Source organism: Ambystoma mexicanum, chromosome 1p (assembly GCF_040938575.1).
Source record: "Ambystoma mexicanum isolate Mex_15411 chromosome 1p, UKY_AmexF1_1, whole genome shotgun sequence".
NCBI lineage: Eukaryota > Metazoa > Chordata > Amphibia > Caudata > Ambystomatidae > Ambystoma > Ambystoma mexicanum.
In genome coordinates, this window is record NC_090921.1 from 838,113,766 (window position 1) to 838,129,488 (window position 15,723).

At 46.3% G+C, this 15,723-nt stretch overlaps 1 protein-coding gene across 8 annotated transcripts in view; it reads right to left on the reverse strand.

Annotated features, from left to right (window-relative positions):
* Window positions 1-15,723, reverse strand: part of ARHGEF2 (Rho/Rac guanine nucleotide exchange factor 2) — a 1,257,231-nt gene that overhangs the window by 25,443 nt on the left and 1,216,065 nt on the right. For all 8 annotated transcript variants that reach the window (XM_069652802.1, XM_069652804.1, XM_069652803.1 and 5 more), the window contains one exon: window positions 1,251-1,364. In XM_069652802.1, the coding sequence (XP_069508903.1) occupies window positions 1,251-1,364 (114 nt within the window). The remainder of the gene's footprint in view (window positions 1-1,250; window positions 1,365-15,723) is intronic.

Sequence of the window (15,723 nt, forward strand, 5' to 3'; positions counted from 1 at the left end):
AGTTGTAGGGCCCACTGGCTGAGGGAGGAAACCGGCCCCCATGGCCTCTCTCCCACCTGTACAAAGACCTACACAGAGAACTTTGCTACAGCCCATTTATGCAAAAGTCCTACGCAGGGAACTTTGCTACAGCCCATGTATGCAAAAGTCCTACGCAGGGAACTTTGCTACAGCCCATTTATGCAAAGGTCCTACGCAGGGAACTTTGCTACAGCCCATTTATGCAAAAGTAGATGTTGGGACAAACTGGGCAAGTTCCAAGACAGAGGGCCTCATTACAACCCAGGCTCTAATGGGTTAACGGCGCCGTAAAAGGCTGCGGCGCCGTTAACCTATTAGCGCCTAATTACGAGGTCCCTTTGCGGGACCCGACCTTAACGGCTGGTGTAGACCAGCCGTTAAAGTAGGGACCCGCAAAGTGACCTTGGTGCTAATTACGGTGCCGCAATTTGCGGCACCGTACTTAGCGCCTTCCCCATTCCCATTGAGCCCTATGGGGCAAAAATGGGAATGGGGAAGGGCCATGGAGGAAGGGGGAATTACCGCCCCGCCAACCTTGTAATGGGGTGGTAATTCCCCCTTTCTCCATGGCGGAGTCGGTAATTTACCGGCATGGACCATGGTGCTAATAGCACCATGGTCTTCCGCCAGGGTCGTAATGAGGCCCAGAACATTCGGCAGTAATTAGGAAGCTGACCCAAAGCATGGATAAATGAGGCAATATGCCCCGGGGCAGAGGGCTGACCCTGTCGGTAAAGGCCTGCCACCCTACTTAAAGGATGAGCGTAGCAAAGGTCCCTTAATGAGGGCAGCAATGCCGTTACCGACAGGGACGGCCCCCCACCGAGGGCCATATCGCCATGAGCAACCGTGTAGTTATCTACACAGGTACTAAAGGTGTTTACATAAACAAAAATTACTTTTGAAGCGCGCCCCAACGTTGGACATCGTGAACATTGAAAACGGGTTTCCGGGATGATAGCACAGTGCGGCGCTGGGCCGTGCTTCAAGGGTAAATTATTTTTGTACATCTAAAAACAAAAACGCACTCTTAGCACCTGCGTAGGAAACTAAGCGGGTGCTAAGAGATGAGGTGGAAGGGGGCGCTGGCTACCGAGGGAGCCCGGACCGCAGGATTGTACCATAGAGTACAGCCTGCGTTCCGACTTTGCCGATTGGCTGGCGCCATCCTGCAGAGTGCTAAAGGATGATGTGATTGCAGAAGGGCTATGATTTTTAAGTGCACATACTCGTGGAATTGATCGACTGCGTGTCAGAGTTGCTATCAGGGTCATGGTTCTGATCTTCGGTGGGAAGGCGCAGCTCAATCCCTGGACCCACCAAAACATCCTTCAAATGTTCCACTGGAAGAAAAAAGAACACAGGAATAAGAATTAAAACACATTTGAAAATTTGGTGTTCTTCAGTCTGAAACAAAGGATCAGAAATACTGCTAATAATTTGTAGTAAATAGTGCACGATTAACAATTTACATAGAGTACTTGAATTCAATTATTTATTTGATATAGTGCCCCAGCATTGCTTTGCATATACATACTTAGTCCATATTAGTCTGCCCTTTAACAACCTCGACAGGATGAAAGACACAGGTGACCTGCAGGCGCTGGAACCTAAGACCTACTGATTATATACAGATCTCAGCAGAGAACACTTAATGCGAGCAATCACACCAGCAAAGCTGCAAGCATACCTGTGATGTCAACAGGAATATGGGAAGGTGTCCCTGGAGAACTTGTTTCATAGGTTTTGTAACAATAGGCTCTGAGCGCTTTCCATTACCAGTATGCAGCGCTTTCTGGTACTCTTGCCTCTTCATGATTTATCTGCGCAGGATTGAGCAGCAAACCTACTCAGTGAGCACGGGTACTTGGAGGCTTTCCAACCAGCGGTTCTCTCTGGGTTAGGGGAATGGAGGTCCCTCTGGTCACCTGAGAAGTTCGGTATCTGCAGATACTGGCAGAGCTTCACCATCTGATGGGTATTGGCCAGTTTCAGAAGCAAGACTTCCCATGTTCTTCTGTGGTTTGGCATTCTCCAGTTTTGGGAATAGTCCCAAAGTTAGACCATGCAGTGCAACAAACTTTTTTTTTTATACGAGTCCTGGGAACTGAGTGCAAACTGAACCGCCAATCAGAAGGGTGAATCGATTCCAACACCTGGCGGTCACCACATTCACACTTTCCTGGGCTGCTTCACGGGCAAACACTCAAGATTTGGATTCTGCTCAAGAATACCGCACACCATTCAAGCATTCGGCTAGACCGGATCTTGGCTTCCCCGGTCCTTGCGCTTCAAGGCAGGCAGAGGCCAAGACTATGCATAGATTCATCAGTTTCCTTTCACACACACAGAGTACAAGGTTTAGATCCAAAACTCAAACACAGAAGGGGCTTCTTCAGCTAATGCCTGCCACTAACCAAAACAAGATGAAATAATCCGTGCATCTTTGGCCACAGATGGTGGTTGCTAACCCTGAGAGGAGAATGGTCGCTTAGGGACACATCATAAGGTGCTGCCCAGATGAGGCTGCAGCGTCTGACCCTTCTGGGACAAAAGATCAGTAAATCAGTTAAGAAAAACAAATGCGCAGCCTTTCGAGGGGAGTACAAACCAGGACTGTTGCCCTCACAGTCGGATCGTATCATAATGTCTGCCTTATCAGAAGGCACAACATATAGTTTTGTTGTACACTTCACAGTCATTTCTCCATCTGTAGCTAATTAATGTGTTAGAATTTGCAGGTGAGAAGGGGGATAGGCTTAATTTACTTTAGCTGTTTTTGAATGGCAAGATATTATACAATACAACCTTTTGGCTACAGAGGGGAGCCTTGTGTTCCTGTGGTGCAAGGATCTATTGGCCGGGGTTCTGATTCGTAAATTGGTTGTAAAGGTTTAGTCTGGTGTTGTTTGAAGTCTGATTGGTGGGATCTGTGGAAACTCCCGGGCTGGTAGCATTCTTGGTCTGCACATAGAGGGTTTAAGGAAAGGACTGCAGGAGGTTAGCAGAGGGCCAGGGTGGCAGTTTAAAACTTCCGTCTGACGGTCCAGGGCTAAATCTCAGTCAAAGTGCACTTCTGGTTTGGAACCTGTCCTGTGCTATCCTTGAGTGGGCACCAAGTCTGGCAGTGGGTGGTGTATAGAGTAAAAGGAGCACAGAGAAAATGGAAACATGCCTGCAACAGTTTGGACTAGCTATGCAGTGATGGAGATTGTGGCTTGGTTGAGCTTCACCTGGGGTTTTGGGAGAAACTCAGCATGCTGGGATTTCCTGGTGTGGTGTGCAGTAGCCGTCCATGTGGATATACTTTTGCCAATGGGCAGGCAACCTAGTGCATAGACTGCATTGGCAGCTAGGGTGAGAAAAGTATAAGCCGACGTTCTCTGGTTACCATAGCACACATTCGCCAGCAGCATCATTATTATTAAGCATATATCTTGGGATCTGGTCTAAGAGGGACAGAGGTTTTTTTTCGGGTGGCCTAAAGTAGGTCTTTTGTGCGAAGCCCAGAGGGTGGCTGCTGGGGTGGTTCCTTGGCTACTTCGATGTGTTGATAGTCCAATCTCTAACATGAGTTTTACCATTCTGTTAGAAAATAACAATCCTCTGTAACACTTGACATATTGTAAGGCTTCTAAGTGAATGTTGTTCGTAGATGTTTGTCTTCTCTTGGTTTATAAGGGATACATTACTCACCATAATCGTATTTCTGATGCTTATATCTGCTTAGATGCACATGCTATGCATAGGCCGACATCTAGAGGAAGCTGCAGAGTATTACAGTTGTTTTATTTATAACAAGCTTAAAACCCAGAGGTTTCTAAGCGCAGACCCGGGGATCAAACCTGTGTTACTCCGCGTCGTCTTGCTACCAAGATAAGCATGTTGCCCTTGAGCTATCCAACCCAAGACTGAGGTTGGTATGAGATGTTTTTTCCTTTGGCTCCACGGCCTTGCAGATCTAATACACCGCGCAGAGTGCTTCAAATATTCTTGCCTGGTAGCGCCTGGAGGGACCGTAAACCTGGTATTATGGGTTACCTACAGTCGAGATGTAGTAGCCGTGCCGCTGTGTTCTCGATGTCTGAGGTTTCTTAATAATAAAAATCCAGTATACCGAAGTATGCGTTAAAATAAAACTATCCTTATAGCGTTGTCATATCAATAACGAGGATGATAAACCCCCTTGAGATAAACTCACTGAATTAGAGGGATGAGGTACTAAATCACGTGACCAGAGTGTAATAAATGTGGGGTAGGTGGGGAGCGGGGGGAGCAGCGGGAGGGAAGACTGGCGATTTTGGGTGGAGAGACCTGATGCCCCGCGCAGGCAGACATTGGAGTCTAAACCTCCCTGATGTATGTTAAGCAGGCTGTTGCTTGAACTGTTGATCCTGTTTAGTATTGTTTCCTTGTTAGTGTCTATACGATGCGAGAAAGGCGATTGTCATGCGGTAATTATGTGATGACGCTATGTTGGTTAGTATTGATCTGAACAATAACAATACAAGAGATTTAAACAAAATAAATATCATATTAAAAACGAAAGAAGACTGGATTAAAATTAAGCATATAAAGACGATTATTGTTTGCAGTGACATACATTCCAATATATACATGCATGGGAGCTTAGTCATAGATGCAGAAGATTTAATGAGTTGCCATTGCTATCAACTTCTATACAGAGAATTTCAGTCCTGGCAACTTTTATTGGATACCTAAAGGGGATACTAGATTTAGATGCCTTTAGAATGAAATGCAACACCGTCCCAAAAAGTTAAAACCACATTTCTGTCACTTCTGAAAGATAATCCTTAATCAGGATCTCTTTCGCCTATCCTAAATCACAACAAACCACAGACATTGAAAATAAAATTGTTGAAAGCGAGCACCAATGATATGCGCCATGTTCAACTTCCACTGTGTTCGGATCACAGCACGAACTGATTCTGCGGCCAATCGAGGAAATGAGCATATTTGCAAACCCGACCTTTGTAAGCAGATATTCAAATGTAAAGTCCATATCAAAAGGTAATAGAGGTCAATACATATCATAAGAGACATCTTGAACCTAATTTAAAAACTTCACACTTTTAAAAGGGAGGATAGGACTCCGGTCTGGATTTAGATGGAGAAGGAGTGCCTGGCTTTTGGTTTCCTAGACTAATGCTCATGGCATATTTTAATTTTCTTGAAATGAGACCCTCGGCCCAGCAAATAAGGGACAGCAGGGCATTTAGTTGACATCAGCTGTTATTCCTGTTGCACTGCCACCAGACCTGGGGAATATTGACGAGAGCCTTGTGCACATTACAGGCTTTACAAATGTTCAAACAAATCCTCTCACAACTAGGCAAACGTGTTTCTCTTAGGCTTTCCTGACTCCCTCCATAGTAGCAATGGCTGAGCACTCAAGGCCAACTCCAAGAAGGGGAGAGGGCAGTTAAAGTCAGATACACAATATAACACATAACATTCAATAAGGGATTGTCCACACAAAGATGTTATAAAAATACTTTATCATCTATTGAGGTAAGAACAATGGTGTGTAGATTACAGGTATGTAAACGAATCGAGAAATAGATGTTCTAGTGTTCAAAGGTTATGTATGACCTTAATGCTAAGGGTTACTGGCAATGCCCAATATCAAACTGTTTTTAGTTCTTCGAGTACCTTGGCTGCCAGTACCCCAAAGGCACTTCAGGTTCTGTATCCACTCAGCCTAATAGTTCATCACTCATAAGAATTCATTGGAGCCACAGACCAGCTGCTGAATGGCTGAGCCGGATACTGGTCCTGATGCTGCAATACTCAAAATGTTAAGTAAAGGCCAAATGTTCAAGATAGAGCTCAGGTCTGCAGGTTTGCTCCCGACTGTGAGAACCCGATACATTCTCAAAGTCAAAGGTCAAAAGTGGCAGTCCTTAGTCTTTGATTGGGCAGAGACAGTTCTGGTGTTGACGAGCAGGCTCTGCATGCAAGCAGGGTGGCTTAGGACACAGTAGTGAAGGTGTGGATCTGGAGCGAGCATGCACTCAAGTTGCGTTATGGTGCAGTTGCAGTATTTGCCATCTGTATGGTTCTGGTACCGAGGGGGTGCAGCTGGTGTCTAGCAGAGGAAGTTCAGGTAAGAGCCAGACTCTTGGGATAACCAATATATTTTTAAGATGCTTGGCTGTTGCTTGGCTTTTGTTGTAATAGGCCTCGAGGTTTGCCCGCGACTGGTGCTCACAGTGTCCAGCACTCCCGCCTCGTCATGACAAGTCTGCACAGGAAGAGCAGCAAAGCCTCAGGGGTGCTTGAGGCTTGGGAACAGTCTCTGGCTCTTGAGTTGTGGAAGGGAGTGCCCGTTCTTTGGCTTCCTCTTGTCGCTGAACAGTCCGATGTCCTCATATCCTCAGCCACTGGCACAGCTACTGTCAGAAAGGTCTTGGCAAGATGCAGGGCAGCGGTGCTTCTGCAGCAGAGCGTTCACTTCCCTAAATATACACGTACAAAATAAATTACATTTGTATCTAATTTATTCAAAAAACAAAAGTATCTTAAGTCATCTTCTTTTCCTTGTCAAGTCAGAAACACCATTTTCTCCATGAACTCAAAAGTAGCCTTTCTTGGGCAGGAGGACGGCCACGATCAGTCGTTTAACCAATTCGATTACATTGCAATGCGCCTAGGAAAAGCCGAACTGAACTCCAAATGGCTACCTTGTAATCCCCCCATGAATAGGCTTATTTATATACAACTTAAACTGCTCATCTAAGAGTCCATGTCCTTACAGTATTGTTCTATGGTTTTGTTCTATGATCTTCCAACACACAGGTTTGTTTCTCTCTCGTGGGGGTGTGGGGATGGGGGGCAATAGATTTACATTTTCTGTTTTTCCTACCTATTAGGAATTGATCCGCTTTGTTCATAATGAAAGGAGTTGGGTCATCACTCTTCTTCCAAACCCCATTTTCGATGCCCATCAGTTGGATCCAACAATTCCTAACTAACATCAATGGTTTTCTAGGCTTTCTTCAACACTTACCTTCCCATGTATATACATATTGTCCCCTGGGAGTAATCTAGATGCACCTTTTCAGGGATATACATACACTCCTCACACCAAGGCTTCTGCACTCAATCTTCTCAACACTCAATGCCTCTGCTTCGAAGCGCCCCTCACCCTGCGCTGCTGCAGGGTTGTGCAGCTGCTTTCTTAACACCATTGCTCAGGTACTCTCGCTAAGCACTCTTTATCGCCTTCTCACAGGTATTTAATTCTCTAAAGCATTCTACTCCATCGGCTCTCAGGTACTCAGTACCTCATGCTCTATATTGCTTCTCACCAAGGGTGTTGAACTCCGCGCGGACACTGAGCCTTCTCAAACAGCGCCATGTCCATCCTTGTAACGGGTATTCTATTCTTTCTGCTCATAGGTATGCAGAGTCTCGAGCATTGTAGCGCTTCTAGTCCCGCATACTCATTGTTTCTAGCCAAGCACACTGATCCTTGTTCTCATGGGTACACAGTGCTTCCCACAAAGCACGTTTTTCCTCATCACTGTTACTCAGCGGCACTCACCATGTGCTCTTTTCCTCCTTCTGATGGATACTTGCCACCTCGCAAAAAGAACTGTTATCCTTTCCAATACAGGTACACAACACCTCTCACAGAACACTGCTCCTTCTGCCCACGGCCCTTCTCTGCGCTCTAGCACTACTCACAGCAGAGGTAATCTCTGGCAATGTCTGCTTCTCCTATGCCCACAGTACATCTCTAGCATGGTTCACACCAGCGCCAGACAGGGGCCCAGGCACTACAGAGGGGTGTGGATCACCTTCAACTTCGCGTTCATGGAGCCTCTCATTTCTCCATGGCCAAACTCCCTTCCTTAAGTGGATTTTCCAAGAGCGCTCGCTCTGGGTGTGCCAACAGATTCAGTCTCTTGTGTCTGCATATTTCACAACCCTGCACTTTAATAGGGGTGTCTTTTGTCTTGATTTCTTTCAACTATAGCTGGAGTTTGATGTACCCACCACAATTTCATATCGATTTGTTGAATGCTGTCCAGCGCCCTCCTACCCCATCAATCCCTACCTGCAGCTCTGGCAAGATTTGAAAAGGGCTATCCACCATTTTGATGTTCACAAGCCTGAGCACAGGTTGTGGCTAGTACCCATTTTCGGCCAGGCGTTTTTTGCTTGAGGCTTCTACTCACGGAGTCAATAACAGATCTGTCCTTGGATATGTTGCCAGAGCGTGACTGGCTCTCTGTAGTGCAGTGCTCACCTCTCGCCAAACCTTTGGCTTGCCGTCTCCACACTGGAGAAATGACAGGTAAAGGTATCCACGCAACAGTTCCTTTGTCCACATCCCCATTTCCTTAATGGCAATTCAGGCAGGCTACGTTTTATCAGAGCGTAAAATCAGAGCGAACGCAGTAAAACAAAATATGTATATTTTTTTTAAGTTGCTCCTTCAAACATCCTCATGCTCGGTTCTGTTTGGTCCAGCGCCTTCTCAGTAACAGGACAGGCTGGCAAATTGGCACGTTTGACTTTCATGGTTCAACTTCGACATGGTAAGGGTGACGACTCCAGGTTAAATTGGAAAACTGAGCGCTGATTGAACAATCCTCTTCCAATCACAAGGTGGCTGGCTACCTTTCCAAAATTTGATGGCCACCCAATCGCAGGACTCCAGACATCCTGTTAAAAAAGTAGGCGATTCTGGTTCCGTCCTCAGGGGTCTCATTATCCAAGGAAAGAACAGGCCATGATCGTAACCATGACCATGACTACATTGGTATCCCATGCATTTATTCATAGGAAACAAAGTCTAGCAGACGACCCCCCACACCTCCAGCCACTGGATTTCTTTGCAGTAAACAGCAGGCAGTCGCTCATTCTAGTCTAAACAGTGGTCTACCACCAACCAGTAGAATCCATATGGCCAACCTTGCAAGATGACTTGGGAAACCGGGTGTCCCAGAGACTACTGGAGGCTTCCCAGAGGACGCATTACAAATGTGCATCCCAGTCGAGGCCCTGGATTAGGATTCATCAACAACAAAAAAAGTTTTGGGTAAATCAGTATTGAAAAAGAAAAAAGTGTTTAGAGCTTCTTCGGAGAGGCACAGTGTAGGACTTTCGATCTCGCAGAAAGAAAATAAATGAGCCAATTGTGATATGATATACTGCAATTCGAAAGCAAAAGATGTGGCTTTATTTTCTTTTGATGGCTCTACATAGGTGTGGGGTAACTCTCCAGGAAAATAAGCAATGGCGATGCAGCATGCGTCTTTCTGTATTACTGCTGCATACGTTAAGGTTGTCCACCTTTTATGTGTATCTGTTACACGCCAATTAAAAATAAACGCAGCAGGGCACACCCCATGCCAAAACCCCAAACTCTGTAAATGGCTGGCTCAGCTGTCAGCCCTCAATCTTGTTTGTTTGTTTTGTTTGTTTGTTTATTAATTTGTAATGCGCACCAGGCCCGGAGGTATCAGGCCGCAGAAAAACAGGAAGATACAAGAATACTTTCAACTTAGTGTTACATGGGTTACAGGAATAGATGTACAATGGTTTCTCGGTGAGATGCCACTAGGGAACTGGTAACGAATATATACAAGCAATAGGTCGAGGCGGTCTATGATTACAACATTTACAGTATTACGATGCAACATAATCCAACGTTCACTTTATACAAATAGACCTAATAGATTATATGCATAAAATGGATCTGGACAGTCTAATTCTACAAATATTTACAATATTAATATACAACGTAATCACGTGTTGGCAGATACATTGTGCAGTGAAAACTAATAGGTGAAGTTAAAATACATGCTGGGTGGGCTCTCAGAGTGATTGGTTAGTGGTCGTTTTCTCTGAGCCATTTGATGGTGTTAAATCTGGAGTTGAGAAAGGTTTGATCTGCCCTCAAAGGAGGGGGGGAGCGAGTTGCATAGCTGCGCTGCTTTTACCGGGAAGCTGATTTCTCCCCTCCTCCCAGCTTTAGTTAGTTTTAACCTGGGTACTACTAAACAATCTGAGTTAGCAGTTCTAGCGGGTCAGCTGGAAGTTCTTCTGTTAATTCTTTCGACAAGGTAGCGTGGTGCAGCTTTGTTAAGGCATTTGCAGGTCAATGATGCTGTTTTGAGCAGGATTGTGTTGCTGATAGACAGCCATTTGCTCTGCCTTCGTGCCTGAGAAATGTGTTCTCTTCTTGCTATTGCCTGTGCCGTTCTCAGGGCATTATTTTGTAGTATTTGGATCTTATTAATAGTCTGTTTGCTGGTGCCCAAGTACAGTGAGTTACAGTAGTCCAACTTAGAAAGAATTAAGGCTCTAGCAAATGTGGTGCAGCTGTCTTTGGATAGAAATGGTTTACCTGCTCTGATCAGCTTACATAAACTGAGGCCGAAGCCATGGCATTGACCTGTTTGGGCAAAGGAGAGCATGGAATCTAGGTAAAAGCCAAGGGTTTTTACCTCTTTAGCTACTTTGATGAGGTTGCCATCGATGTAGAAGGAGGCATATTTTGGGCCAAGTTTGTGGATGTTGAGAGCAGTCCCTAGAATGAGGAGCTCAGTGTGGTCATCATTCAAGCATAGACCATGAGCGGCCATCCATGCCTGGATGAGGTATAGTTTATTCACTAAGCCAGTATCCTCGTCATAGTTCCCGGTAAGTGGTATCAGGATCTGGGTATCATCTGCATAGTTGGTGTCGGTGATACCTAGACCGTCTAGATTATCGAATAAAGGCGTAGTAAATATATTGGACATGGTTGGTGAAAAGCAGGAACCCTGCGGCACTCCACATGTAATGGGAATAGGGTCAGCTGCCGCAGAAGACGAGAAGACTCTCATAGTCTGTTGCTCACAAATGATTGAATCCAAACTATGGCATCCTGAGCGAAGTGCGCCGCTGAGTCAAGGTGATTGCAGAGTACTTTATGGTCCACCAAATGGAAGGCGGCCGAGACGTCAAGGAGTAGCAGCAAGGCTGTTTTCCACCTTATTCCTATGATAGTCGATCTGGGTTTTAAGATCTATTAATGCTGTTTCAGTGCCGTGTTGGGGCCTGAAACCAGATTGTCGGATGCCCAGGAGCTGATTGGACTCTATGTACTCCTGTATTTGCAGGTAGGCCACTCGGTCTAATATTTTAAGTAAGTTGTAATGGGCCTGTAATTCGTAGGTATGGATGGGTCTAGTGATTGTTTTTTGAGAAGTGGGAGGACCCAGGATTGTTTTAAGTTGCTGGGGATAGTACTTGATAAAAAAGAGGCATCGATAAGTTTGGTTATAAATGGTGAAACGTCTCTTGACGCATCTTTAATGATTTGGGCTGGGCATATGTCTCCCTGACATTTTGACGGTTTCAGTGAGAGGATTATTTTTTCTACCTCGAGGACTGAGACTCTTGAGAAGCTAAATCGATGAGACGGTTTAGTAGTATGAGTAAGGGTGATGGCTGGAGTGTCTGATTTACTAATGTTGGCTTTTTTGCTAGCAATCTTATGCTGAAGAAGGGCGATTTTGTTATTTTAGGCCTTCTGAATACTGGAGCACCAGAGTGTGTCCTTCAGACAGTTGTCTGTGGGGGGAATGAGGGCTTCCATCTCTTAAGATTACAACAAGTTCCTTGGTACTAGATTTTGCTTGGAGAATCCTATTATTATACGATTCTTGTTTGGTGTGAATTATTTCTTTCTTATATAAAGCTGAGATGTTAATGAGGTTAGTTTTGTTTTCCTCATTAGGTAGGTGTCTCCAAATGACTTCACATTTTCTTTTTTCAGCTCTCAGGGTTTTAGATGTGGGGAAAACCAAGAGTTTAAGTGAGCTTTGGGTTTACTTCTCCTCATTTTTAAAGGGGAAATCATGTCTAGAGCTTTGGACATAGTATTGTTAAATACGTCTAGTAGTGTCCCTGGGTCAGTATTGTCAGGCAGTGAGTTCAGGACGGGTGTTAAGATGGGTATGAGATTGTCTGCCGAGATATTTTTTTTGTTCCTAGTAAGGGTCGGGGGAGCTACTAAGAACTGCCAGGGTGAAGGATAGGAGGTAGTGGTCAGTCCACAGTTGGGGAGTTATGGAGGTGATTGAGGCATTGCAGTTGAGTTCTGCCACCCAGTCTAACGTTCTGCCTTTATTTTGTGCAGGAAGAGTTAACCTCTGGATGAAGCCAAATTCGGTAAGTGCATTGGAAATAGCTGTAGGTTGCTGGTCACTAGGATCGTTGAAGCCCAGATTGAGATCCCCAGTAAAAGTATTTGAGAGGTCGTTTACATGTTATCTGATAATATTATCAAGATCTCCTCCTCAAATACACCGATAGGGCCTGGCGGTCTGTAGATGAGATGGATGGTTAGCGTTTGGGAATCAGAGATGGGAAGTTTAGCAGTGAGTAGTTCTCATGATTTCATGTCAAGTGCCGGGCTAGCCTTATGGCTAAGTTGGATTGAGCTAGAAGTGCTATTCCACCTCCTCTAGAGTCTGTTCTATCAGCTCTGAGTAAAGTATACTTATGTGGGATTGCTAGCATGAGGGCTGGGCCGGCAGCTGCGTGAAGCCATGATTCTCTTATGGCTAAAAAGTCACAGTTTTCGGCCCTTATTAAGTCAGCTATCTCTATGGCATGTGCTACAAGGGATCTGGCATTGATTAATCCGCCTTTTATGTCTGGGATGTTGTTGCTAGGCGAAGGTTTCATAGGTTTACACTGGCTTGTTACTTTGGCATGTCCCGAGGTGGGGGGTTCACTCAGTGGTTCTTTTTTAGCAGCGTGCGCATCGGGCTTTGGTTTGGGTGAGGTGGTCGGGTCATTGTTTATTCCCTTAGTGTGATCATTATTAGCTAGGCATTCTCTTGCGTAGCATGGGTTGATAGCAATTCTGATTGGGGGCTCATGGAGCCTGGTCAGTCTTGAACGGAGTCTGATGTTTCGTAGTTGAGTATGGCATGGAAAATTGGTTTTATTTAAGCTAATGTTTAAGTTCTTGTGTGTGAGTGGATGTTGGTCTGGACAGGTAATGTAATGTTGTGGTTTCGTGTCTATCGTTGTCCCTATGGGGTAACTAATAAGTAAGTTATGCTGAGCGTTAATGTTCCTCTGGGGTGGAGGGGTAGATATGGTAGAACTTCCAATGGTTGAGTAATGTGAGAAAGTTGAATTATATTCTGAAGCATAAGTTAGCTTTACTAGCACCAGTAAGGTAGATAGTAGGAGTAGGTGTAAACAGGTATTGTCAAACATAGTACACTTGGGCATAGTTAGGGTGGAATTGGGCTGGTGAGCACAGTTGTAGGCTAGTTAAAGTACTGACAGTGGAGCTAGTGAGTACGACAATCGGCAAGTGCTGAGCGCAGCTCAGCTGGTAAAAGCCACAGTAGGCTGGTTTAGGTGCACAAAAGACTGGTGAATACAGCAGTGGGTACTTGCACACAACAGTAATAATAACTAGCCTTAAGCTAGCAGTGATTTATGGTGCAGCAGCGTGCAGGGTTGAACATAATAGTACATAAACATTGGGGTAATAAGATAAGGGAACACAGTTAAGCTTATTCTGCAGGTAAGGAGTATACTGACCGCATAAACATTGGACATACTTGTAGGAATGGGCACCCTGCTGATAATACATGTAATACGGTAAACAGTTATGCGCTTATGATCTTAAGAAGTTGACGGCGCTGTTCTGATGGCATTATCAATACGAGCAGTATACAGTGATCCTGAGATCAGAGGGACATGCAATGCTTATGTGAGACAGCTGGTATATCGATACAGTGTTAATACAGTGAATGAAGGTCAGTGGAGCACAGGCATTAGTGTGTGTACGCTATGCTATGTTCACAATACAAAAGCTTTTGGCAGTGCACAGGGGAGAAGGGTAAGGAAGGGTTTGTGTGTCAGGAGGATGTAGCTGGGCCAAGTACACTTGTAATTAGCCATGGGTAAGTAACGTTATTGAGACAGGGTCGATTGAGCAATGCAGGTCGAGGAACATGTATGCAACCTTATTTTAGATACGGGCGTGCTTTAGTATAGTAGACATTAGCATCCTGACCGTCATTCTTAACATTAACAACAAGTCACATTTGCCCGGTGCCGGACACAAGATAATCACAGTTTAACAGGGGGCACACACGTCACAGAGGCTGGGTATGAATGAAATGTTTGATGGAGCAAGCCCTCTTTGACAATGGGTTTCAAATAATTATTGCTGGTGCTGTTATCCGCATGGTAGTAAACTCTTGTGATTGAACTTCTAGTATAGACACGTGGTCATGCAAACATACATATACAAAGTAATGCAGCGCAGATGAGAGGAGCGGTTCCTGTGTAGTGCTTACGCTTACCCGCAAATAATGGTGCATAGGTAGAATCAATGTGTCAATAGGCAGCTTCATGGCCTCGAACGGGCCCAAGGCCTGGTGAGTAGGGAGTCAGAAACGCAAAATGAGATGGGCAGAGTGCCGTGCCTTCGCCTCTGGCAGCTTTGGACAGGCTCAGGATAGGAGCCTTCTACAGGGTTCCTTAAACAGAGGTGCCGGCTTCTGCCTACCATTGCAACAATGTGTGGCCTCGGAATATGCCACAGGGTGCTGTTAAAAATATGGCAATACTTGGGGGGTGCTGATGCGCACATCGAACATGGCCGCCTAGTGTGAGAGCTCCAGCTCGGACACAATCCTTATTAAATATAAATCCTGTCAGAAGCGTCCCTGACTCAACTGAAAGCTAAAATCTGGTGGCCGAGATTGCAAGATACGATCTAGCGAAAAAACGGTGGAAAACCGGGGTCGGGGTGGCGAGATATCCTGCTCGGCGATCCTAGGGGCTGGCGGAGGCCCGTGTGGCCGCCTGTGGGCTCCACGAACACTTGGACGGCGAGCCGAGGTGGGGGAGGGGCATCGCGTGCCCTGCAATATCCTGTGCACAGAGAAAGAGCTGAGTGGCCGCCCGCCCTGAGACAGCTGCGGCTTCGCCTGCGACCACTCCCCGCGACCCGTGGAAGGAAACGGGAACCTGCAGGAGCGGGAAGGAGGAGCCTGGAGACCGTGGGCTGCTCCTCGGCTGGAGCAGCCGTGATAGCTGCTTGGCCTTGTCCCTGGCCCACAGCTCCCCGCGGTACTGCCCGCGGCTCCCCAGAGGCCGTGTGCTGCTCCCCGGCTGGAAGAGCCGTGACTGCTGCTTGGCCCTGCCCCCCGGCCCGCGGCAGTGGAGGCCGCTGCCTGCGACTACCTGCGGCCTTCACTGGGGACGCGGACCTGGCCCGGAGACGCGTGGAGATACAGCCCACCCCCCTCGCTCACCAAGTAAGTGATTCTGGGCCGTGACGGAGGCCACATACTTGGCACTTGTGGAGTGGATCGGCGTAACACACGGCCCACGACAGGGGGGGTCCCCGCATTGTGCTCCACAATTATGGACTGGGCTCACTAGACATCACCCCCACGAGTACGGGGGAAATATATACGAATCCTTGAACGGGGGGCGGCTGTCCGCAGCCCTACAGCACCCTGTGTGCCATTAGTACAGCGCAGGGGCCCACCAGGATATATTGAAGTGACTAAGGGGGAGAGTGGACGTACACCCTCAAGTGTGCAATAACCGCCTGCGACCTCAGGCCCTAGACCGCGCAGACACAGCAAGACTCCAGAGTGGATCCGGACGCTCCAATAAGGCCCTCTAATATATGGT